The sequence below is a fragment of the Lepisosteus oculatus genome, chromosome 3 (genome assembly GCF_040954835.1).
Source record: "Lepisosteus oculatus isolate fLepOcu1 chromosome 3, fLepOcu1.hap2, whole genome shotgun sequence".
NCBI classification, from domain to species: domain Eukaryota; kingdom Metazoa; phylum Chordata; class Actinopteri; order Semionotiformes; family Lepisosteidae; genus Lepisosteus; species Lepisosteus oculatus.
The window spans coordinates 9,242,880-9,269,677 of record NC_090698.1 but is presented as its reverse complement, the minus strand read 5'-3'; the positions used below and the strand labels follow the sequence as shown (position 1 = coordinate 9,269,677).

At 52.2% G+C, this 26,798-nt stretch overlaps 1 protein-coding gene and 1 long non-coding RNA gene across 2 annotated transcripts in view; one reads left to right on the top strand and one right to left on the bottom strand.

Annotated features, from left to right (window-relative positions):
* Positions 1-1,694: 1,694 nt before the first annotated feature.
* Positions 1,695-26,798, bottom strand: part of LOC102684310 (insulin receptor substrate 1) — a 47,816-nt gene continuing 22,712 nt past the window's right edge. Inside the window, exon 3 of the mRNA XM_069186660.1 lies at positions 1,695-5,653. Coding sequence (XP_069042761.1) covers positions 5,646-5,653 — 8 coding nt within the window. The 3' untranslated portion in view covers positions 1,695-5,645. The remainder of the gene's footprint in view (positions 5,654-26,798) is intronic.
* On the top strand, positions 10,248-14,719 carry LOC138234371 (uncharacterized). Its single transcript, XR_011187917.1, has 3 exons — positions 10,248-10,347; positions 13,996-14,445; positions 14,583-14,719. It is a non-coding gene; the product is annotated as an uncharacterized lncRNA (long non-coding RNA).

Genomic DNA, 26,798 nt, shown 5'->3' with positions numbered 1-26,798 from the left:
CGAAGAGGAAGCCATGAACGCCAATGACTTCCTCTCTGAGCTCTTGTCCCAGCACTCAAGCCCGGCCTGAAGTGAAAGTGGCAACAGCAGGGCGGGAGAAGAAGGGGGAGAGCCGAGCGCTGCAGGCGGCAGAGACAGGACACAGGGATCTCTAGCCGGAGATCTCCGAGAGCGTCCCCCGCAGTGAAGGAGCCACACCACACACGTGTCACAGGTTCAAGAAGGGGGTAGCGCTCGATAGGTCAGGTCAGCCTCTGAGGGGCCCAGCGGTTCCTGCCACTCGCTGAGGGACACACCCGCGCGCCTGTCCCGTGACAGTGGACGACTGGGGCCCCAAACCTTGGGCCTGGTGGAGGAGTCTTGTTTTCCCTGATGCAGCAGACAGGAGGCACCACCGGACAGCTGAGCTTCGAACAACTCCACCCATCCACTTTCTGACCACTTCACCCAACGCAGAGTCGCAGGGGAGCTGGATCCTATCCCAGCAAGCAACGGGTGCAAGGCGGGGTACGCCCTGGATGGGACACCAGTATACGGCAGGGCAGAAACAGACACACACACACACACTCATCTCCGGGCCAGTCTCCCCAGAAACCCCATGAGCAGGACTGCAGGAGGAAAACCACACGAACACAAAAAGAGAACACCCCCAGAATCAAACTCGGGGGCCCCCCGCTCTGCGAGGCAGCGATGCTAACCATTGCGCCACTGCGCCGCCCCATGAACAATTCACCATCGCGATATTCTTAAAGATACCTGCAACAAATGCAAACAGCCGCATGGTGTTTCAGGCCCTGGGAGGGAAGGCAGTGTTTGTGGCTGAATTTCTCTCTCAGTGCATGATGACTCATGTCCTCCTGCAGGAGCCACAGTGGAACACGAACCACAGAGGGAGAGTAAGGGGGGGTGTGCATTTGAAACCAAGAACTGGAGACCCCCCCCTGTCCTTTACACAATGGGTGGTGGGTGTTGTGAACAGACTGTTGTTTGATTCCCTGGTATCCCGCAAGTAATGTCTGGATGAGATCCTGGGATCAAGCACCAGTCAGTAACTGAAGAGCACAGAACACTTACAGTATACTTGAGAAGAGGCCAGTCATCTTACCATCTGGTGGGTTTGGCGGTAGTTACGTTATCTGAACTGAACTACACCAAATGAGTTAGACTGGCATAGTGACCCCCTTTAGCCTGTAAGCCTATTTATTTCGCATGTTTAATGACATGTTGTAACAATCTTCCTACCCAGTAATAAAACAAGTCTGTTACACTGTTCTGTCTGTTACACAGGACACTGCTGTCTACCTTCCCTGCTTCAGAAACATCCAGAGACAAAATACAAATGAAACAGCGGCACTCCTGACGACCCCACTAACCCTGACCTTTCATCCAGCAGAGCTCTTCATCGGAGCCCTTTACTAAACTAACGTTCGGATCAACTGGAAGCACTATGCTTCTAGCTCTGGTGCTGCTGGAGTATTCAACTTTTGCGAGTACGGTTTCACAATATTCTAACAACTGAAATCAGCTGCTTAATTCAGCCCCTGAGAGCTCATCCCGGAATTAATATGGAGATGGGGAAGCCAAGCTAGAGGGCGGAAATTCACAAACCAGCCCCCCACCTTATCCACCTCAGTTCAGAAACCGGCACCCCAGCCTTCAACCACCCGGCCCCAGAAAAGAAAGACAATGACTCCTTCACTTTTCAACTTTTTTTTTTTCACATTTTCATTTTTTTTTCCAAGCAACGACGTGACATGTCTACATCACAGGCAATTATTGTCAATGGTTTTGCTGTTAACATTGTTGACACGGTGCCTGACCTTCAGGCAGCTTGTACAGAAGAAGGCTACTTGCAGCACTCTGAACAATACATACAGGACGTTACCCCCACCGCTGTCCACACCTGCCTCACGCCTCTCTCTCCTTTCTGTTAGCAGTCCTTTAACACCTCCTGTCTGATTGGCAGTCTCCTGATGGAGTGGTCGTCATGGTTACAGGACTCTCTTCCTGAGGCAAGACAGGGCCACAGCAGAGACACAAACAGCAGAGAAACTAAACAGACAGACACGTGCGCAGGACACACCTTGGAGATGTTTTAAGATGCTAATTGACAACGAAAGTAGATTACAGATTCCCAAGGGTGACCAGATTATAACGACAGCGATGAAGATCCCCCTGGGGCATAGCTGTCTGCCATGAGTTTCGTATGTCAGCTGCTAAATAAAACGGTTCAGTTTTTTTTTTGGGGGGGGGGGCGTTAGGTTAGCTTATTCAGCGACAAGCGATTTCTGAGGTTTTCTAAGAATGGTCACCCAGATTTTGGACTGACACAGATCGGCGCAGAAGCCACCAAGAGGGACGTAAACAACATCAGGATAGAGAGCAGGGTAGCACAGCCAGGCCGGCGTGCCGTTAACCCGAACAGCCGTCAGGATGGCCCACAAGGCCCTCCTGCCTGGCCCGTGGTCCGAACGGACCCAGACGCTTGCCGTCAAGTCAGAAACCCAGGCGCAGACCCGGCACTCTCAGGACTGAAGCGGAGCCAGGGGAGGAGGGGGAGAGGTTCTGCAAGCAAAGCCTCCGAACGCAAAGGGAGGCCGGGGGCGGGGGCGGAGGACACACAAGTGTGCGCGTTTTGACTTCTGTTTTTCCATTATCGGGAGTTGTTCTCATTCACAAACGCACAAAATGACAAAACGTCTGCTCAACATCAGGTAAAGACAAAAGACCCCCGCAAACATGCCAGAAGAAAATTTTAAAACAGGTGGAAAAAAAAAACACAGACCAAAAAGATTTTTTTTGTAGGGTCTTTCCCTTTATCAGTCCTTTCTTCCTTACAGCCGCCTGAACACTTCCCGGCCACCGGGAGCCCAGACAGACAGCTCTAACTCAGCATCTTGCGCTCAGACAGGCACTTCGAAGTGTGATTGCTGATGCACAGCCCGTTTTCCCAGAGTTCCCTGCGCTCCCTGTTCCACATCCTGAGAACACGTGCACCGCTGTCTCAGGAGGCTGAGAGAGACGCTAGTTTTCGGGCTCTGCTTTCATCTGGAAGGATAAGGCGTTCGCAGTAACACTCCTCACGACTGCTCGAGAGCTTGCCCGCCTTCAGCACCGCGAGCCTCCCAGGGATCAGTCGCCTGCAGGCCTTTGACAACCAGGAAAACTCATTCCGGGACTGCTATACCGCTGCCCGAGGAGCAGATGGGAAGACAGGTGCCGAGTCGGGGTACCCCTTCAGATCCTCTAAATAAAAGCAGGGAGAGGTGCCCCCCTCTTCAAAACTCTATCTGATGGCTTTTGGGCACAATTCCCAGTGACTTGGCGTTACACAGAGTCGCCAATCCACGGAGGTGAGGAGCTGGGGTGAGACAGTCTGCCCTCTAATGCTTTGTCTGGCACAAAGGTACAGGAGCGTGCGCAACATGTCTTGTGGCCCGCTGGGAATTCACCGCCTGCCTGCTCGTCATGGGTAACGTCAGTTACAAAAACATCATCCATCACCCTCGCAGTCATCTGTCTCTCGGTTCCCGCCGTACCAGGCACCTTCTCCGGTCTTGCAAACACCGACCTGGAGCTGCACGTCATTGTACGTCCACAGGGGGAGGAAGAAAGGACCAGGTCAGCTGACGACAGAAAGCTGGCGCGAGAAATCAGCTTGGCACACTCTCACACAAAGGGATAATCCTTCCCTGACAGGTGAGACATTTAGCACAGCTGAGAGCAAGGCCGTACTTCGGCTAAGCGTTTCAATAGAAAGGGCATGAAAGCTGGCGGGGCGTCGTGGTGCCAGGGTAAGCTGTAACAGGCCACGGATGGGTCACATAAAAACACTTGCGGTTTGCTACGCTTTTCTCTTTGCTAGGACCCCTGGCTGCAGCGAGTTCAGCTGCTCTGCGCGAGACTCCTGAACTCCAGCAGAACCTCAGCCAGGAGCAGTCGATCCTGCTCCTGAAGAGGCCCTGGCACTCCTGCTGGTTTCCACGCCAGCACACCACTTAACGACCACAGTCAGCTTGTTACAGACTTAAATGGATCAGTGGAGCAAGGTTGCCCAACTTGCGCAACCAGGTGCAGACTCTTCTAGGTCCAGGACCAGGACTGGACAGCTGCTGTCCGTCTGCCAGAGCAGCAACCCAAACCTGCTCTTCTATGCTGCTGCTGGCGATAAGCCCCGATCTGAGACCCGACGGCGGGAGGGGGGGGGTCAACCCATCCAGCTGACAGGGGCAACGCACTGGGCGAACGTCTCCCAGCCACCAACGCCAACACTGTGACTCCTCCCAGGGAGCGAAGAAATCAAGTCACAGCGGATCGCGGGGCGCGGAGCCTGACGGAGGCACTCAGGAAGGGTAAGGACAGTCAGAGAACTGGAGGAAGGGACCCCAGAAACCCAGGTGACCCCCTCTTAATTAGCAGCCACACGCCCACGGCTCAGATCCGCCTCTGAAAGTGAAAAGTGAAACTGCCGGCCTGACCAACAGGTGCTGTGCTCGCCAGCGGGTTCCACAGGCTCAGAGCCCAGTGAGGGAGGCGAAGGGGCATTAGTGAACGACGCCCGGGGGTCTGGATGAGGTTAGTGGGGTTCTGCCGGTGCTGGGGGTGGAGTTAGGGGAGAGAACTGGAGAAATAGTGGCAGGGCCTCAGACTCCTCCCTAACCCTTGTGAGACCCTGAAGTTCCTGTAAGGCTAGGGCACGAGAGCGATCTGTGCACACAGGGAGACAGCACAGCCACAGACTGCCATGGGACGCCGGTTTAGCAGGTGGCAGAGGAACACTGCTCAGAATTTGCCCGCATTGCCCGTCTCAGAGCAGCCCAGCACCAGGTCAGGGCCTTGTGCAGAGGTACCGCAGCGCTCCTGCCACAAGGGGGGTTTGGGGATTGGGGTGCAGGGAGAAGGGGTGCAGGAATGTAGAGCTGGAGCCAAGACACAGCCCAGACACAAGATTCAGAAGTTCAGCTTGTGGGAGAAAAAGATCTCCTAGTAGCATACATGTGGCTTGAGGCACTGCAACAGATTTGAAAAAGGCTACGTTCTAACAACTTTCAGAAACACAAGAAGGCCATTTCTATGATTGTTTTTCTTGGTTGATACTATGGAGAAAAAAAATTGTTTTGTAAGACCAGTCCTGTATTAACAAAAAATTGTGTTTCTTAAAAATGGCTACAATCATAAAACAAGAGGCACTTTTTTCCTTAGATTCATATATTTTTTTCTGTATATATATTTTGTTTCATCCCCGGTAGATTACAATTATTTTTGTTTTTCTTATATTTCCTGGCAAAGCAGAAAAAAGACAATTGTCGTTCGCTCCTGCTTGGCAAGCTGATGATCTTTGCTCCTTACCGATTGGCTCCGTGTTCTCCTGTCAAAGAGTCTGATTTGCCAAGTCTTCAGCAGCCAATGCATTCCCATTGGTTGCGTTAATTCAGTACCCACCAATAAAAAGAAAGCAAAAGAAATCCACAAATTGCTCCTTTGGGGGGGCGTGTCCAAGATCTCTGCATGACATCCAATGGTGTTCCTCTTAAGGCATTAGCCCCACCCCTCATGTATCACTTTTGGATGTAGGGTAGAGGAGGCAGATCTAAAGCAGAGGCAGCAAATTCGGTCCTCCAGTTTCCCAGAATTCAGTTGGGCTGTCAACATTCTGCAGAGAGACAGAAGATAAATTAGCAAAAATCATAATGCAAGTTCTATTAACAAATCTCTCCCATTTGTACACAAGCTCATTCAACTAAGGGAATTACCCCTCTAAACCGCAAGACAGTTATGTTTAGCTGAATACTCTCACCAAAATGTTGAGAGTCCCCTGCCCACTAAACAACACCGGAGTCTCTACCAACGGCAGAAACAGCTTGAACTGGACATTACAAGATGGATCCCACAAGGGTTTTGAAATATTTGCAGCTGTTCACGTGCTAACCAAGCCCTGCCCTCCACACTGAGAGAGCCTACTGCTGAGGAAGGAGAGGAGTGGCTGCCTAATAAATAGCACGAAAATTGTGAAGTAATTGTACGAAAACACCAAAATCCTAGACGTTGGCTCTTCTGAGTCTTAAACTGGTCCAAAATTGTCAGTAACTGCTGACTGGTTTTGCAAAATGTTGCTCTTTTCCCCTTGAACACATACACAGCACACACACCTGACACAGACATTACACACACACCTGACACAGACAATACACACACACCTGACACAGACATTACACACACACCTGACACAGACAATACACACACACCTGACACAGACAATACATACACACCTGACACAGACAAACCTGGCACAGACAATACACACACACCTGGCACAGACAATACACACAAACCTGACACAGACAAACCTGGCACAGACAATACACACCTGGCACAGACAATACACACACACCTGGCACAGATAATACACACCTGGCACAGACAATACACACACACCTGGCACAGATAATACACACCTGACACAGACAATACACACCTGGCACAGACAATACACACACACCTGGCACAGACAATACACACACACCTGGCACAGACAATACACACACCTGGCACAGACAATACACACACCTGGCACAGACAATACACACACACCTGGCACAGACAATACACACACACCTGGCACAGACAATACACACACACCTGGCACAGACATTACACACACACCTGGCACAGACAATACACACACAGCTGGCACAGACATTACACACACACCTGACACAGACAATACACACACACCTGACACAGACAATACACACACACCTGACACAGACAAACCTGGCACAGACAATACACACACACCTGGCACAGACAATACACACAAACCCGACACAGACAATACACACAAACCTGACACAGACAAACCTGGCACAGACAATACACACCTGGCACAGACAATACACACACACCTGGCACAGACAATACACACCTGACACAGACAATACACACCTGGCACAGGCAATACACAAACACCTGGCACAGACAATACACACACACCTGGCACAGATAATACACACCTGACACAGACAATACACACCTGGCACAGGCAATACACACACAGCTGGCACAGACATTACACACACACCTGACACAGACAATACACACACAGCTGGCACAGACATTACACACACACCTGACACAGACAATACACACACACCTGACACAGACAAACCTGGCACAGACAATACACACACACCTGGCACAGACAATACACACAAACCCGACACAGACAATACACACAAACCTGACACAGACAAACCTGGCACAGACAATACACACCTGGCACAGACAATACACACACACCTGGCACAGATAATACACACCTGGCACAGGCAATACACACACACCTGGCACAGACAATACACACACACCTGGCACAGATAATACACACCTGGCACAGGCAATACACACACACCTGACACAGATAATACACACCTGGCACAGGCAATACACACACACCTGACACAGATAATACACACCTGGCACAGGCAATACACACACACCTGACACAGACAATACACACACACCTGACACAGACAATACACACACACCTGGCACAGATAATACAGACAAACCTGGCACAGATAATACACACCTGGCACAGACAATACACACACACCTGACACAGACAAACCTGGCACAGATAATACACACCTGGCACAGACAATACACACACACCTGACACAGACAAACCTGGCATAGATAATACACACCTGACACAGACAATACACACACACCTGACACAGATAATACACACCTGGCACAGATAATACACACACACCTGGCACAGACAATACACACCTGGCACAGACAATACACACACACCTGACACAGACAATACACACCTGACACAGACAATACACACACACCTGGCACAGACAATACACACCTGGCACAGATAATACACACCTGGCACAGGCAATACACACACACCTGACACAGACAATACACACCTGACACAGACAATACACACCTGACACAGACAATACACACACACCTGGCACAGACAATACACACACACCTGGCACAGATAATACACACCTGGCACAGGCAATACACACACACCTGACACAGACAATACACACACACCTGACACAGACAATACACACCTGACACAGACAATACACACACACCTGGCACAGATAATACACACCTGACACAGGCAATACACACACACCTGGCACAGACAATACACACCTGACACAGACAATACACACACACCTGGCACAGACAATACAGACAAACCTGGGACAGATAATACACACCTGGCACAGACAATACACACACACCTGACACAGACAAACCTGGCATAGATAATACACACCTGACACAGACAATACACACACACCTGACACAGATAATACACACCTGGCACAGGCAATACACACACACCTGGCACAGACAATACAGACAAACCTGGCACAGACAATACACACACACCTGACACAGACAATACACACCTGGCACAGACAATACACACACACCTGGCACAGACAATACACACACACCTGACACAGACAATACACACACACCTGACACAGACAAACCTGGCACAGATAATACACACCTGACACAGACAAACCTGGCATAGATAATACACACCTGACACAGACAATACACACACACCTGACACAGATAATACACACCTGGCACAGACAATACACACACACCTGACACAGACAATACACACCTGACACAGACAATACACACACACCTGACACAGACAATACACACCTGACACAGACAATACACACACACCTGGCACAGACAATACACACCTGGCACAGATAATACACACCTGGCACAGGCAATACACACACACCTGACACAGACAATACACACCTGACACAGACAATACACACCTGACACAGACAATACACACACACCTGGCACAGACAATACACACACACCTGGCACAGATAATACACACCTGGCACAGGCAATACACACACACCTGACACAGACAATACACACACACCTGACACAGACAATACACACCTGACACAGACAATACACACACACCTGGCACAGATAATACACACCTGACACAGGCAATACACACACACCTGGCACAGACAATACACACCTGACACAGACAATACACACACACCTGGCACAGACAATACAGACAAACCTGGGACAGATAATACACACCTGGCACAGACAATACACACACACCTGACACAGACAAACCTGGCATAGATAATACACACCTGACACAGACAATACACACACACCTGACACAGATAATACACACCTGGCACAGGCAATACACACACACCTGGCACAGACAATACAGACAAACCTGGCACAGACAATACACACACACCTGACACAGACAATACACACCTGGCACAGACAATACACACACACCTGGCACAGACAATACACACACACCTGACACAGACAATACACACACACCTGACACAGACAAACCTGGCACAGATAATACACACCTGACACAGACAAACCTGGCATAGATAATACACACCTGACACAGACAATACACACACACCTGACACAGATAATACACACCTGGCACAGACAATACACACACACCTGACACAGACAATACACACCTGACACAGACAATACACACACACCTGACACAGACAATACACACCTGACACAGATAATACACACACACCTGGCACAGAAAATACACACACCTGACACAGGCGACACACACACCACAAAGGCAAGGGACTTGGGCTGTTCTTTCTTATTTCACACAGTTTATTGGCAGAGCGGACCGGAGCAACACGCAGAAGAGGTTCTTGCTCAACTAACGACTTCGATCTTCATCAACCCCGCGCTCCCTAATGTCTCCGCAACAACAACCACACCGAACACCCTCACCGACGAACACGAACAACAGCAACAGAAAATAAAAAAAACCCTCCATCCTCGGATTTCCTGGATGCCGAGAAGCCTCTGGGAACATCGGCGCTGCCTCAGTCAGGAAAATTCGATGGCCGATCGGTACCGCCTGCGCGCTCGCGGCCCGGTAATTGGTACAGAACGAGCGCGAGAGACACTCGGCAGTTATTTTAAACCGGCCAGCGCTGAAAAGGGCGAAGGAGGGGGGGCGTAATGAGTTGTTCGCAGCTGTAAACACCGTCCCCTTGTACGCCGTGTCCCCTGGTAATTAAATGCTCGTTATGCTCGGAGGATTATTATTATTATTATTATTATTATTATTATTATTATTATTATTATTATTATTATTAAGAGCTCGTACGGGGGCGTCACATTATTTCTAGGGCTTGAGGCTGGGGATCCGAGTGCTGAAGGGGCGGCCTGACGTCACCGTGACGAAGAACAGCGACAGGTTCTTCAGTAGTTTTCAGCGTGAGTTTTTTTTTTAAATAGCAAAGTGGCTATTATCCTGTTTTTTTTTCTTTCGTGTTTCAGGACATATCTTGTATAGAGGGAGCACTCCACAGGCTAAGGGGACAGGCGGGGGTGGTTAAAAGAGGAGAGAAACGAATGGAGAAAAGAGTCAGGGCAGGTGGCGGGGCTATGGGCAAAAAGAAAAATTTGGAGGGAGGTCGAAGAAAGCAAGGGACCGTGAAAATCTGATCAAAGAAAGAAAAAGGGTCAGGAGAGGCGGAATTGGAGGGGGTGAACGAAAGAGCGAAAGATGAATGACGGGGATAACGGAGAACGCGAAAACAGAGGAAAGACTAACACAGGGAGCAAAAAGAAGGAAAATGGGGAGAACGGAGGCGAAGAGAAGAAAATAAAAAAAAACAGGGGAGGGGGGAATGAGAGGAAGAGGCAGGGAGGAAAGGAAGATGAAGAAAAAGACGAGACCGGACAGAGAGACAAGCCGCAGACAGAGAGGAGAGCAGACACCAGCGCCCGCTGCCCCCTCCTCCCCCGGTCTGCTCCCCGCGCGCGCTGCTCTGTAATTGGCACCGCGCGCCTCTATTTATACCCGCGGCCAGGGCTATAATTATCACAGAGCACACTCTGTACCCATCGGCCCGGCCTGCCTGCAGCATCGCCGCCGCCCCGCGCCCCGGGCAGCCCGGCCAGGCCTGCTCCGCGCACAGCGCTCCATTCACAAAAAGCAGCGCAGGACTGCCTGCTCGCAGAACTGAATGGACTGGGAGAAAACAAGACCGGCCCTGTGCGGTTACCGGCTCCGGAGAGGATTCACGCTTGAGCTAACTCAGCCCCTCCTACTAAATCACAGCCTGTGTGTGTGTGTTGGGGGGGGGGGGTATTTCTGTATTTACAGAAAGTTTTTTGTTTTGCACAGTCACCAGACGGGCACAGGGGTGGACAGTGTCTGGTGAAACCCGTGCACCGTCCACTGAGGACCGGACAGAGCACCACCACGCCAACCTTTGTCCATCAAGCAAACGACTTGGGAACAACATCCCTAACAGCATCTTCCCAGCTGCCTGAACGCCACAGTTCCTGCCAAACCTCCTGCTGTCCACCTGTCTCAATCTCGGAGTCTCACCGCCAGGGAACACAAGCTGCGAAACGCAGGGACTGTAGGAGAAGGTGTTCAATTGCAGTCTTCTTCCAAAAGAGAAGCACTCCCAGCAGCAGCGCCCACCTTCTGCCAAACCTGCCTCCTGATGCCCACCCTGAACCGACACGACATCCAAACTCACCTGCTGCGATCAAACAGGACCCCCGTCCCTCCCCCACCCAACTCGAGAAATCAGCCTCCTCTTCACCTCGACACGAAACGCACAACTGTTGGGCAACAGCCATAGCAAAGCGTTCCAAAACGCGTTTGTGTTGTCCAAGCCTGACAGGGGGGATTGGGACACTTCAGGATTTCCCAACGCCTTGCGGAGAGAGGAGGGGGTGGGGCCGGTCTCCATGCGAGACGTCCTGTGCTGGGAGCCAGCGGGACCCAGGGTCTGAGGAGGAGCCCACACAAGTGCCAAATACGGAGCCCAGTGCCCTCTGGTCCAGTTTTAGAAATGCCCCCAGTGCTGTTGCCCCCCCCTTCCCTTCACCGGGGAGATCTTTGGGGTGAATGGCTTATAAAAACCCCCACTAAAGAGCAGGCTTGGCGCAGAAGCAAGTACAGAGGCGATACAACACTGATCACAAAAAGGAGCACGCACCAACACAGCCGCCACCTCCGCTGGAACCACACCAGAGGCACTTCTCTGTTTTCTGCCGAAAGCAGGCCTCAAACGTTTCTGGATCCCCGGAGCACTGTATTCATGAACCCAAGAATCCTAACCCTGCGGTGCACGGCTTCTCGCCTCCCACTTACATAACCATGAGTTTACATTTCCACAGGGAACGCTTAGACCATGAATACGGCTCATTTGTCCCACTCTGTACCAGAAGCAGTGAGTCACAGTATCGTCATGAAGACGTCGTTAAGAGATTACACGTCCCCATTACCTGTCAAGCGTTTTGAGTGCAGTGTCCAGAACAGCGCTATGTAAGTGTAAGGATATTAGTGTTCTTATGATGCAAATTACAGGTGCGTCCCTATATCACACTGACACAGCCACCTGTGAAACCTCAGAGCACAAACTGCGTTTCTTCAACACAGATTGTAGGTAACAGGAACGGAAACCGTCTGGCGCACTTGTGATAGAATAGCCAGAGCTCGACTCGCAGAGTCTCGGCATCTCCAGGCTGCAGTGGTAGTACTGGCAGTGCGGAGAAACTAGCCAATCATTAACACAGGGCCAGAGCCCCCCCCCCCCGTCAGTTTTATGTTTCAGAGGCAGGCTGTAATGCTAGCCCCTGGAAGGAAGGTTCTTCTCAGAAATGCTGCAACAAGAACAGGGCTACGGCCAGCGACACCTTACAAGGCATGACAAACATTTATTTATGAGCTGCACTTGTCGGGGTATCTATAACCCAAGAATCTTGGGAGATTTTGATCTTCTAGCCCCCCCCTCCCTTCCCAGCGTAAATGGCTTGCAGCAAGCAAGACGGTATTGTTAAGATGCAAACTGTGACCCCATTTCCAGAAAAGGGGTGTAGACTGCTTCCTCTCTCGTTGTTTTGAGGATTTGGCGGGGAGGTTACCTTTCATATCGACCAGGCCGTTGTTAGTTGGACCATCATTTGCAAACAAGGAGCTAAAGCCCTCTCCACATTTCAACAGTACTGACAGCGACATTCTCTACAAGAACCGTGCCGATGAACCTTCTTGCACAATACTGCGTACTTCAAGCTTGGAGATCATTCCCAGCAGCTGTATAGTGAACCTCTGTTGCACACCCTGATCCATTCCAGGGTTTACAGTGTTCCCAATCCGACTCCCATTGCATTGCAGGCTAGTCCACTCCAGGTTTTACAGTGTTCCCAATCCGACTCCCATTGCATTGCAGGCTAGTCCACTCCAGGTTTTACAGTGTTTCCAATCCGACTCCCATTGCATTGCAGGCTAGTCCACTCCAGGTTTTACAGTGTTTCCAATCCGACTCCCATTGCATTGCAGGCTAGTCCACTCCAGGATTTGTAGGAGCCGGTTATAGAGAACCAATGCACAGCACTGGAGTTTTCTGCTTGGATATTTGGTGCCTTATTTTGCATCCATTCACAGACAGATGCATGGAGATGAAATAGTCTTAAATGTACACGATCTGCTTCATCAGCATAGCATGTATGAGGTTTTAATTTACAACAATTAAGATAACGAGCATGGGGAATCAAGCAGTGAGTGTAACAGGCTGTAGCTCATGTGATTTAGTACAAAATGCTTTGCAAGAGGAGTCTGTTGCCATTCATACACACAGACATGCACCTGGGGGCCTCTACAACCAGCACATACACTGACAGGGCAAGACTGCACATGGAGCTGGACCTCTGAGTGCAGACAGAGACTGGGGGACAGAGCAGGATTGCAACAGTACAAGACAGCCAGTGCTGTACTAACAAAGCCTTCGTATTTACCCATCGAATACGGGCACTGTTACGTTTCTGGTTCTGTCTCGACGTTTGTTCTGCTCTGCACATCTCTAACGCTCAAAAGCTCCTTTTTGGTGCTACAAAATACAGATCCATCCGGACGAAACGTCACTGTAAAACAACTTCAGAAGGAGATCACCACAGCCCGGCGTTCCCGCATGTAGAAGGAAGAGCAGGGAGACAAACGAGCCGAACAGAGCCAGCTGCCCGAGACATCAGCACAGCAGTGACTTGATTCCTGCCAGGGGCACCCCTGGGGCGTGAACAGCCTGCGAACACTCTTGAACCCCTGCTGCTACGCTGAGGTAAAGCTTCGGGAGGCAGGACTGTCCCCCCCACTGCCCAAAGTAAACATTTCGGAGCAAACTGCTTTCGGTCTTCCTCTCCCGTTTCCTGTCCCTCCTGAGCAGCCTTCGCCCGCCATGCTGTTTGTGGTCGAGCCAGATTGGGAAGTCTGGGCTGGGCTGCGGTAAGAGGTCACCGAGTCCGGCTCCCTGCGCTGGCAGGCCTGTGTTTTGCTCTACTGATGGTCTCCACATGGTAAGTCACGGCTGTGGTCTTGGCCAGGAAGCACCACTTTTAAGGGACTTTACTCCCAGCACCCAGTCAGCAATTCTCCAAGCATTCTTTAGCTTTTCTTTTTCTAAAAAGCTCCTCTTTTGTCTTTTTTCCCCCAGACTCCGGGTAGTTCTTCCAACTGGAAACAGAATCCCAAGAGGAACTCTCTCCCTTCCATTCCCGCTATTTCTGACTCTGCCGTCCCCAGGTGTGTATTCCCAAGTAAATTCCAAAAACTAAAAACAGTGCGAAGTGCTGGCCCCTTGACACAAAAATCCCCCGCTCCAGGCCTGCGTGTCCGAATCCCAGTTTGCCCCGTCTCTTAAACAGGCAGCGCAGGGGTGTTAAAGCCCTGACTGGTTCAGTCCAGCTCTTCCCCGGGTGCAGAGCTGCTCACGAACTGGAAGAGAGCTGCTGGGACCCCGCTTTATTGGGGACCCCTGCCCCAGGTCGAGAACGGGGAGCAGGCGCAGGGGCTGATAAAGGAAGGAGCCACTGCAGCTCCGAAGCAACGCCGGCCTGCGGTCAGAGTGGAGGGGAGAGTACAGCAAACAGGCCCTGAAGTCCAATTACAGGTCATTAAAAAAAAACCCCCTACCCCCTCCCCCGCCAGCCCCTGCCCTGCCCTCTCTGAGTGAAATCCCAGACCGGACAGACGTGGGATTTCACTCATCGGAGTCCTGCCACGACACCAGTCCGACACCAGCAATTTAGCGATTCCCCTTTTCTCCCTTTTTTTAAATAAAAATTCCCCACGGGAAATCGGTGATCCAGGAGCAGGAAGTAGGAGCAGGACTGCGCCCACCTCCTGGGGGGACATGGGGACTTCGGGAACCCCCACCAGTAGGGTCCCAGCTCCCGCGCTTAATACGTTCTGACTCCCGGATTGAAAGGGTGAGGTTCAATCGCAGTCTGAGACCAGCCTTCCGGATTCACATCTCCTGAGCGGCTCCTGCACTGCCCTGGGATGGAGAGCAACAGGAAGGAGAGCAGGACGTCTCCACCGGCAGACAGAGGCAGCTGCTCCTCCCGCGGCCCAGGTGCGCTACGGAAGGGGCTGTCCCGTTTCAAAAACGTCCCGGCTCAGAGGGGACGGCGGCTCCTGCCCCGGCCTGCTGGCCCGGCGGTGACCTCCCCGTGCCCCCCACCGGCGCCCACGCGGTGGAGAAAGCCTCGCTTAGAGACTCGTTAATCAGATTCCCCGTCTTACAGCACCACGAGCTAATAAGCTCGTTAGAGCCCCCAGGCAGATTCCAGAGTTCAGGGAAAGGGGAGAACACGATGACGCCACCCCCGAGCTGGAGCCGTGCCCAGCCGCAGGGTACCGCCCCCTCGCGCCGTCTGCACCCCGACTGGAGTACCGCAGGGCACTTTCACCCCCAGGAAACCTGAATGTGACCCCCCACCCCTTCTCCGGGCCGTGACCAGAGGTGCCGGTTACCGCGGTGATCGTACACCCAGGGCGATCCCATTGCGGAGAATCCCAGTCCCAGGAATGCTCAGAGTACCTCCTGCGGTAAAGTTGCAAAAGCACCACAGTAAACGTGAAAACGCCTAACAAAGTTTGCGCTACGTTACTAGCGGAAGCTCATGAAGGGGACCGGACGCTAACCTCATTCTACGTTTTGGGACTACAAGAGCACGAGCCTTTCAAGAGCAAGGGATAAAACAGGCCCGTGGGAACCGAGTTCGTTCGGGCAGCTCTGCTCTGCCCCGTCCGCGACGCGCCAGGACAAACGCCCGCCGAGCTGTGGGGCGCGGGGGCACTGGCCTCATGAACACATAGCAGCGCCCGAGCTGGGTCAGGGCCCAGGGTCCCGGGACAGCTCATCAGGACTCAGACAGACAGCCAGTCGCACCCCAGGCTACAAAGAAACAGGAGCACAAAACCACGCTTCTCCTTCTCTGACATGTCTTCCATCCACTGAGAGCGATGAATTCAGCTGCTCCGCAATATCATAATTGGCACTGGAGCGTCTCAGCCTCCTACTCCTACTTAATTAGCAGGCTTTTCTTTCATTATTTTTTTTTCGCAACCCATTTTAAAACTCCTTCTTTCAGTGACCTGGCTGACAGCGATTCTCTTTCGCAGGAGCTCTGAGTGCCACTCGATGGCCCAGATGCGTTGCTCCCTCACATAAAAAAAACGCTCCACTTCAGCAGCCGTATCACCCCGTTACTCCCAGCTGGCAGCCCCACTGGAGCTCAGCAGGTGGGAGCCTGGCCAGTACCTGGATGGAGACCTCCTGGGAAAAACTACGGTTGCCGCTGGAAGAGGTGTTAGTGGGACCAGTAGGGGGCGCTCACCCTGCAGTCTGTGTGGGTCCTAATACCTCAGTATAATGACGGGGACACTATACTGTAAAAAGGCGCCGTTCTTCAGACAAGACGTAAAACCGAGGTCCTGACTCTCTCTCCATGGTCATTTAAAATCCCAGGGTGTTTCTTGAAAAGAGTAGGGGTGTAACCCTGGTGTCCTGGCCAACTGTCCCCCTGGCCTTTACCAATCATGGCCTCATAATAATCCCCCTCTCTGAACTGGCTTCATCGCTCTGTTCTCCTCCCCACTGAGAGCTGGTGTGTGGGGAGAGTACTGGGCTGCACACTGGTGGTGGTGGAGGGGAGTCCCCATTACCTGTACAGTGCTTTGACTGGAGGTTCCAGAAAAGTGATTTATAAGTGTAAGGAATAAATTAATTAAAGGTTGGACAGCAACCTAATGCCAGAACATTTACAGCAATAGCAAGAATAAGCAATAGCAAGAATTGATTATTGAGTGTGGTTATATCCTGTGTTGCTACTGCAGGTAGTAAGACTCAAGAGTATGACAGTACTGGTCCACATGCTAAGGCAGATGACCCTGTGTCTCTACAGGGTCCTGACAACTCAGGGTCAGGGAAGTATCCTCTTAAAACACAAGGATCCAAGGGGGCTCAGTCTTCCAGGGCCTGACCCCTACTGACACCCAGGGCACAGGACAGTTACGAACCAGTGCTTTGGACCATAACGCAGAAATGCCACGGAACCCCACACCCGTAAAAATATTTGTTCTAAAACTAAATGGGCTCTGCATCATCTGTAGAGCAAGAGGGGTTCTATCCTTGGTCCTGGGGTACCCCAATTGCAGACAGTGCTAAGCTTTCGAAAGATTGGTCGATGCCTGTAAATAACTAAGGGATTAAAGCAGCAATCGCTTCAGTGAACGGAGCTCTGGTTCTTTGGGGCTGAAGGGTATTTAGATCCAAACGAGCTCTAAATGATGGGATTGAAGAAATCGCTTGTTTCGCTGAATGCAGTGAAAAGCCTCCCAGTCCTCTGCCCCAGGCCCTCCAGCAGCGTGTCGAAATCTCTCAGCAGCTGGCTCTCTCACACCTTTCCCCCAGACGGGGTGAAGCGAGGGGGTGTGTGCTGAGGCGGCCAGACACCGCTCCAGGCTCCGGCTGCTTCCCGGGGAGCCTTCGGCACGGATGCACTGGTGCCACGGATATTACAGAGGTGGATCGAGTTCCGAAACCAAGAGCACTTGCCCCAGACACGACACCCGCCAGCACCAGTCCTGCCCGGAGGAACATTCCAGGTGGTTTATACAGTTGCGACTTCACATAAAAGTTGAACAAACTCTGCATCCCCTCTCTCAATACCTTATTAATTTGTTGTTATTGACCTTTAAATAAGGAACTGCCTTTCTTGCTAGATATCCCACAAGTAGGAGCTGCCGGTTTCTACGTCAACTCGAAACAGCCCACCACAATCTTTAGGGAGGTGAGGAACGTGCAAGATTCAGACCTGCAGATATCAGCCGGTCTGCAAGAGACAGCTGTATAAATACATATACGGGGCCGCACGATTGTGTTCCCAGCTGAGGGCATTCTGTGGGGAGTTTGCATGGTGTGTCCACACATTTGCACAGGTTTTTAGCCAGATGCCCCAGTTTCCTCCCCCAACCCACAGCCCTGTCTGCTTGGTTAAATGACGTCTCTGAACCGTCTCTTTGCGTGTGCGCGAGCGAGTGTGAGTAGGTGTGAGGATCTGTGCGTGTGGACTGGAGGGACCAGTCCAGCAGGAAGGCGGGAGGGCAATCGTCCTGACGGCAACAGGAACCTGGACCCCCGAAGAGAGGAGAACCCCATTCGTCTGCAACCTCTTCCCCTGCTGTACACCAGCGTGTGACGGGAAAGACATATTTGTACTCCTTACATTATAAGCTCATTAAACACTCTTGTTACTCACATCGTTCCCCCCCAAAGTGATCTACAGCCGGCACAACAGCCTGACTTTAGCCACACACACATTTTTTGGCACCAGTTCATACAGCTGGGCTTCACTGGAGCAGTCTGGGTAAAGCACCTCCTTGCTGAGGGGAACAGCGGCAGAGAACCCATCAGGGATCTGAACCTGCAACCCCCCCCCCCCAATCTGGAGTCTGGAGCTCCCAACCACTGCTCCCAGCTCAGGCGCCTTGGAACGCTTCCAAAAAGGGAGGGCGAAGATTATAGCGCACAAAGGCACATTTTTACTCCCAAGTGTTCCCCAGGGCAATGTGAGGTAAAGAGACACCCACAGAGAATTAGTTCAGAGATTAGAGAGTCATTTAAAAGCGGAAACAGTGTGACTGCGTTCATTAAAGGCGCTAACCGGACATTGGCTGCTTAGCTCTTAGCTGATAATCGCCCCGGCCAGCACAGGCCTGGATCAGAAAGGTGTCCAGAAGCTTTTCTTTTTGCTTCCTGTCCTATTACACATTATGCTGACGGAGAAGGAAACAGGCCATTTGGATTTAATGTGGCATACATTTCACAATAAACACCTTTATCTGAAATGCTGCCTTTCGAGCTAAATCGTTTCAAGGTGCTTTAGAACACAACAAAAGAGACAGGTATGCACAAGCACAGCAGATTACACCAAATTAATGGCTAGGGCAGAAGAGCGAGTTTGCAGGCGGGACCTGAAAGTGCTGACAGATTGGCAGGGACTCGTACGGGCTGGAGGATCATGCCACAGGCTTTAAAGTCTGGAGTATCGTTTCAGGGCCGATGGAACTCCGGCCAAGTCGACGATAAGTTCCCAGGCAACCGCGCGCTAAATTAAAGCTTCGCAAAAGTCTTTCTCGCTCCTCTCTGAACACTGGACTCACTCGCAGGATGGCGCAGGGAAGGGTATGAAAGGGGGCAGCGATTTCGTCCGCCGCCTGGTGTGTTAGCCAGAGGCCTCGCCCACCCACAGCACAGTGCAGTGTGTGAAAGTTCACGAGGGCTGAGGAGCCCATGCTCTTGCTGAAGAGGCGGGTCATCTGAGTGCATCTCACACGCCACAGGCTTAAACTACACTGCTAATGAATGATAAAACCAGCCTGGGACTGGAAGAACTCCGCCACCTGGGCAGCACGGCCCACCTGAGAGGTGACAGCCTCCACCCACCTGCGAGGAAAGAGCTCCCCCGTGTTTCCAGCTCCAGTCTGGCCGGTGAGGTCAGACGTCAGCTCTACGACGGTCACATGAGAGATGGCACCTCTCCCGGCGTCACAGCGTCACGCGCCCGGCCCTGCGCCATCTTTCCACCCGAGTGAACTGCCATCCCCATGACGCCAGGAGAGGAATGAAGAATTTCAGGTCTCTCACATAAAAAACGATGGCGGTTCTGCCCCGGTTCGCCGCCAGCCGAAAGCCAAACAGCATGCGAACGGCAGAGAGGCCGCAAAGCAGATGGGGGCGGGGGCAGTCTGCCCACATACACCCACACGCTTGATTGTGGCTAAATTATCCATCGTCCAGTTGTTCTCGACAGAAATCTGGGCATCATCTTCAACAACTTGGCTGGGCAGCTTGTTCCAGACACCCACCACCCTTTGTGTAAAGAGGTGCCTCCTCCACACCTTTTTAGATGCTCTTCCTCTTCTGTCAGCTTCACCTGTCTTTTCCCATCAGCTTATCGTTCAGACGATTTCCTTACATATGCAGCAATGCCCAGGAGAAAGGCTGGGCCAGAAACTGCTGTTCTACAGGGGTGCAAATTTGCCCTGAGCCCCCTCCTCCTGTCCAGCCGACATACTCTGAAAGCCCAAAGTGGGGTACCAACATGCTTCTCCCCCACAAACAGCTTGAAGGCCAGGAGTCCTGCTGGGTTTATGGTAGCAAACTCTTACCTGGATAAAAGCCAGTTCACTTCAGTTCTGCATCCCAACAATTAGTTCAGTTAAGAACTTAAGAGCAGGAGCAGGCGTGACATCAGACGTCCCTGCTGCTTGCTCACGATCTTGGACCCCAGTAGGGTCCGGGTTACGGGGTCGAGAGGGGTTCAGGGTGTCTGGTGATTGTGTGTGTGTGTGTCTGTGTGTGTGTGTTTCCACACAGATACATAAATCCCAGCTCCCATCTTTCCTCCTGACACTGCAGCTCTCTCTCACACACACACACATGTCCCTGCCCGTCGTCCTTCCACAGTGTGCAATAAAACCCCCCATGAATATTCTTCACAGAGAGGGAGACGCAGACTGAGGCGCGGTGAGGCAGGGAGAGAACGTGGCAAAACAGCTGTGCGATTGCCGTCTCCGGGGTAACGGAGCAAACGCCACGTCTGAGGGCAGGAGCACCGGAGTCCAAAAATAGGAGCGCTCCCTCTCACTGGCGTCACCAGTAACCTGGAGCTCCGCAGCCTTCCGGACACCGGCACCACGGGCAGCAGGAAAACCGGGATGTGATCGCAGAGAGGCGGGGAGAGCTCTGTCCCTTCCTTTCCGTATGCCGGTCAGCAACAGGACACAACAGTCTGGTGCGTCGGGCAAGCACAGTCGCCCTTTCATCACGACCCCCTCAGCACCCCGGCTGGGCATGCTGGGGTGACCCCCATCACGAGAGGCGATTTCTCCCAAACAGGTGTCTCAGAGGTAAAGAGAAGCACCTTTACCAAAGCCCCGTCCCTCTTAAATACAAAAATAATCTCTCAGCTTCATGAAAGAAATTTCGAAAGTAGAAACAGACCCGGATTCTGAATCAGAATTTTGGAAAGTTCACAGAGAAATCAAGTTCGACGTCTGCCTAGAGACTAGAGGAGGGTTTGAACAGTACGCGGAGCATTTTATTCAGGAAAGAAGTTCTCTTTTTTTCCCACCTTCAAAAGACATTCAAAATAACAATGTTCCTGACCCTGTTGTCACCAGTTCTGGCCTGCACCGTTGAGGGAAAGGGTCTGTAGAATACCCAGCCTGCTAAACCCCAGAGCTAAACAACCTGCGCTCAAACTGCAACATTCAACACCGACAGGGAATGGCGTTTCCGACAGCCTGAAGGAGAGACCGGCGTGCTTGCAGTGTGGGGACAGGGGCTGCCAGACTGTGTATGGGGTGGCGTTGTGGATACAGGGGGTGGCACAGGGTGTACAGGGAGTGGTACAGTGTGTACAGAGGGTGACACTGTGGGTACAGGGCTGAACAGGGGGTTCCTGGGTAGCACCGTAGGTACAAGGGGTGACTCAAAGGGTACATGGGGTGCCAAGGTGTGTATAGGGATGTCACAATGGGGTGGCACAGGAGCTACAGAGGCACCACTGTGGGTACAGGAGGTGGCACAGGGGGTACAGGGGTTGGTAAAGGGTTGGCAAAAGGCAGTGCAGGGGCTGACACAGTGGGTACAGGGGGTGGCACAGCAGATACAAGGGTGCCACCTGTGGGTACAAGTGGTGGCACAGGGGTACCCAGAGCAATCAAGAACACGGGACAGCTCCGATCAGCAGCAGTGCTAAGTCGCCACTCGGAAACCTCAGGGACTCAGGCATATTTCTGCAGCACCACCTGCCCTCCCCCTGCCACTCTGACTCGCCCTCTCCGGGAAGACGCCCCCCCCCCCCCCAGCTCGGCCCGGCATGGCGCGCAGGGATTAGAGCCCCAATAAAACCGCCAAGCTGTGAAAGCCACTCGTTTCCTCGTCTCTCCCCGCTGGGGCTCAGCGGGAGGGATTAGCACACAAAGCCGCTGCTGACAAAGAGGGGGGAACAGCGGACATGCTGAACAGCGAGCGACCAGGAGCAGTGTGAAATCCCAGCGTGCGGCCCGGCTGGAGGGGAGGGGGGGGGGTCGGGAACATGGAAGAGGGGCCCAAGTCCTCCCTGCTCGACTGCTGCCTTGGTGCCCCCTTCAGAGCGGGGGGAGGTACCTGGAGGATGAGGTAATGCAGACAAGCTCCTCCTCCACGCCCACCTTCAAGCCAATCGCCTTTTAACATATCACAGAGGATCAGGGCCAATGGGAGGAGGGGCGTGTCCCTCACCGCCTGCACTGCGTGCTTGCCGGCAGTAGGGGGCGCTGTGTCTTACAGCCCTGGCCAAGTAAACCCGCCCTGCTCCTAGCAGCCCTCAGCCCATAGTGTGCCACCACTTGGGCAATCCCAGGCATAGCCAGCTGGTGGCATGACCCAGGTTCGAACTCGTGATCACCGAGCACAACCCACAATTACCACTCTGAGCCACTCTGGAGGCTGCGTAATTATTAATTCTATCCCACTTACTAGAAATCAAAAGCAAAAGCTTCCAATGAAAGGGTTTCTAATGTGCCCGAGTCACTTACGAGTGAGTGAGCAAGAGTAAAAGCAGGGAACGGGGATCAGCATGACTCGTGAGATTTCTTTTTTTTGCTGGGTGAGAGGTAAGAACTTTAAAACTATCAGGCCACAGTAAAAAAAACCCAGCAGATCTCCTGATGCAGGGGTTTCGGCGATCCCGACGCAGATCGAGGCAGATAAAGAGCCCTCTCCCGACCACAGGCAGGCCGCTGACCTGCAGGGACGCCACCTGTGCTGTAGTTAATGATTGACGCCGGCCGGGCGAGCGCTCTTTAACCAGCCGCCGCGGCGATAAGGAAGGCCTGGGCCAGACCACACCGGGCATGCCGCCAGGGTCCCCCCCTCCTCCCGCAGAGCTCTCTCTCCTTCGCGCGCCTCCGACGAAATCACTCCGGCTCCACGCGCTCGGAGCCCAGCCCACCCCCGAGCCGGGCCCCGATTCCCTCTGCCCATTTCCTTTCTGTCCGCTGCGCCCGCCGATCGGTCTGCCGGCCCCGCTGGCCGCCAGCTCGGGGCTTTACGACCCAGGCACAGAAAGTGCTCTTCGTGTTCACCGGAGAGTTGCATTCAAGCAGGCTTCTACAGAGTGCAGTCGGGTGCAGAACGTTTCAAACCGCACAGTCCAACAGGAGTCAACAGGGATAGGAGAGATGTGTGAGGGCCAGGAGATATAAAAGTGAATTTCGCAAGAGTTACGACTGTTTTGCTGGGACAATCTGTACTAACGCTCACAGCTGGCAAAGCCCGACGCCAGATTAAACTGCATGATCAGAGCAAAGATGCAATCCCAGAGCTGAAACTGTGGAGTGCAACTCTGAAACGGGAGCGGAGCTGTGGTACGAGAGCTGAAACTGTGGCACTGGACTACAGCTCTGAAACTGGAGCGGAGGTGCAGAAGGAGATCGAAAACCGTGGCACTGGAGTAGAGCCCAGACACTGGAGTGGAGCTACGGTACTACAGCTGAAGAAGAGGGGACTGGCACAGTTCTCAATGACAAAAACGCTTCAAGTGTTCCTTCGGAAGCTCACCTGCAGTTATGCACCCCTCTGAGAAGAATCGAGAACTGGAACATGAAATGGGTTTCCTGGCAAGAGTCACAGAGAGCTCTACTGGGTGCTCGCCAGCGCCACCATCAATGCTCTCCAGTCCCAGGCCTTGTAAATCTCCTGAAGTGCCCTTCACGAGCACGGCTCTCCTTGTACTCCGGATCTGCAGGGCCTCTGTCCCGACCACACCGCGCTCCTCCCCGGCTTCCCAGCCCCTCCCGAACCGCACCCAGAAGCACGTCCAGGCACAGCCTGGAGAGCGCCTCCGATCCATTTATTGACTTTTCCACCTGCATTATCAGCTGCGTGGACACTAGCGCAGGCACACCGCTCAGCTGAACAGAGGCCAGGAGCTGGCTGTTCTCTGCAGCAGCGATTTTATTAGAAACCCCCCCCATCCACATGTACGCCAACTCCTCCTTGACTTCCGGAGCCGGAATTTTTTCCACACATGGAACCCAACCACCAGACCTGGAAATCACCCCCCCTCCTCAGCAGCAGCAAAGCACATCTCAAAATAGGCAAATTACAGTCTACCTAGTTTTATAGATGAGCTTAAGATGCCCACACAGGCAGATAATTGAGCACAGGAGAGAAAAGGGGAAAGGAGCAGGAAACCTTGCAGGCCTGCTGAAGAAAGGTAGCCGTGGGATCGCTTTCCTGCAAACAACGTCCCTGCAACTGCATAGCGCCTTTCATCCGAAGTGGAGGAGGCCACAGTGCGGACACAAGCCCCAGCCCCTGACAATGGACACACTGTACCGACACTGCCCAGATTATTAACACATCTGCCTTTTAATGCACAGTTATACACAACCACACCCCAGATACAGGGGCTTCCAAAACCAGTGATGTGGACCTTGACATCCCATTCCCAGACTGTTCCTACACGTCACCTTGTTTTCCGCAACACAGCACCTTGTTTCATTTTCTGGAACACAGCAACTTGTTTCCTTTCCTGCAACACTGCAACTTGTTTCCTTTCCTGCAACTCAGCACTTCGTTTCCATCAGCACAGCACCTTGTTTCCTTTCCCGCAACACAGCACCTTGTTTCCTTTCCAGCAAAACAGCACCTTGTTTCCTTTCCCGCAAAATAGCAACTTGTTTCCTTTCCTGCAACACAGCACCTTGTTTCGTTTCCTGCAACTCAGCACCTCGTTTCCCACAACACAGCACTTTGTTTCCTTTCCCACAACACAGCACCTTGTTTCCTTTCCAGCAAAACAGCAACTTGTTTCATTTCCCGCAACACAGCACCTTGTTTCATTTCCTACAACTCAGCACCTCGTTTCCCTCAACACGGCAACTTGTTTCATTTCCCACAACACAGCACCTTGTTTCATTTCCTGCAACACAGCAACTTGTTTCCTTTCCCGCAACACTGCAACTTGTTTCCTTTCCTGCAACACTGCAACTTGTTTCATTTCCCGCAACACAGCAACTTGTTTAATTTCCTGCAACACAGCACCTTGTTTCATTTTCTGCAACACAGCAACTTGTTTCCTTTCCTGCAACACTGCAACTTGTTTCCTTTCCTGCAACTCAGCACCTCGTTTCCCGCAGCACAGCACCTTGTTTCCTTTCCCGCAACACAGCAACTTGTTTCATTTCCCACAACACAGCACCTTGTTTCCTTTCCCGCAACACAGCAACTTGTTTCCTTTCCTGCAACTCAGCACTTCGTTTCCATCAGCACAGCACCTTGTTTCCTTTCCCGCAACACAGCACCTTGTTTCCTTTCCAGCAAAACAGCACCTTGTTTCCTTTCCCGCAAAATAGCAACTTGTTTCCTTTCCTGCAACACAGCACCTTGTTTCCTTTCCTGCATCTCAGCACCTCATTTCCCGCAACACAGCACCTTGTTTCCCACAACACAGCACTTTGTTTCCTTTCCCACAACACAGCACCTTGTTTCCTTTCCTGCAACACTGCAACTTGTTTCATTTCCCGCAACACAGCAACTTGTTTCATTTCCTGCAACACAGCACCTTGTTTCATTTTCTGGAACACAGCAACTTGTTTCCTTTCCTGCAACACTGCAACTTGTTTCCTTTCCTGCAACTCAGCACCTCGTTTCCCGCAGCACAGCACCTTGTTTCCTTTCCCGCAACACAGCAACTTGTTTCATTTCCCACAACACAGCACCTTGTTTCCTTTCCCGCAACACAGCAACTTGTTTCCTTTCCTGCAACTCAGCACTTCGTTTCCATCAGCACAGCACCTTGTTTCCTTTCCCGCAACACAGCACCTTGTTTCCTTTCCAGCAAAACAGCACCTTGTTTCCTTTCCCGCAAAATAGCAACTTGTTTCCTTTCCTGCAACACAGCACCTTGTTTCGTTTCCTGCATCTCAGCACCTCATTTCCCGCAACACAGCACCTTGTTTCCCACAACACAGCACTTTGTTTCCTTTCCCACAACACAGCACCTTGTTTCCTTTCCAGCAAAACAGCAACTTGTTTCATTTCCCGCAACACAGCACCTTGTTTCATTTCCCGCAACACAGCACCTTGTTTCATTTCCTGCAACACTGCAACTTGTTTCCTTTCCTGCAACTCAGCACCTCGTTTCCCGCACCACAGCACCTTGTTTCCTTTCCCGCAACACAGCACCTTGTTTCATTTCCCGCAACACAGCACCTTGTTTCATTTCCCGCAACACTGCAACTTGTTTCCTTTCCTGCAACTCAGCACCTCATTTTCCGCAGCACAGCACCTTGTTTCCAGCAACACAGC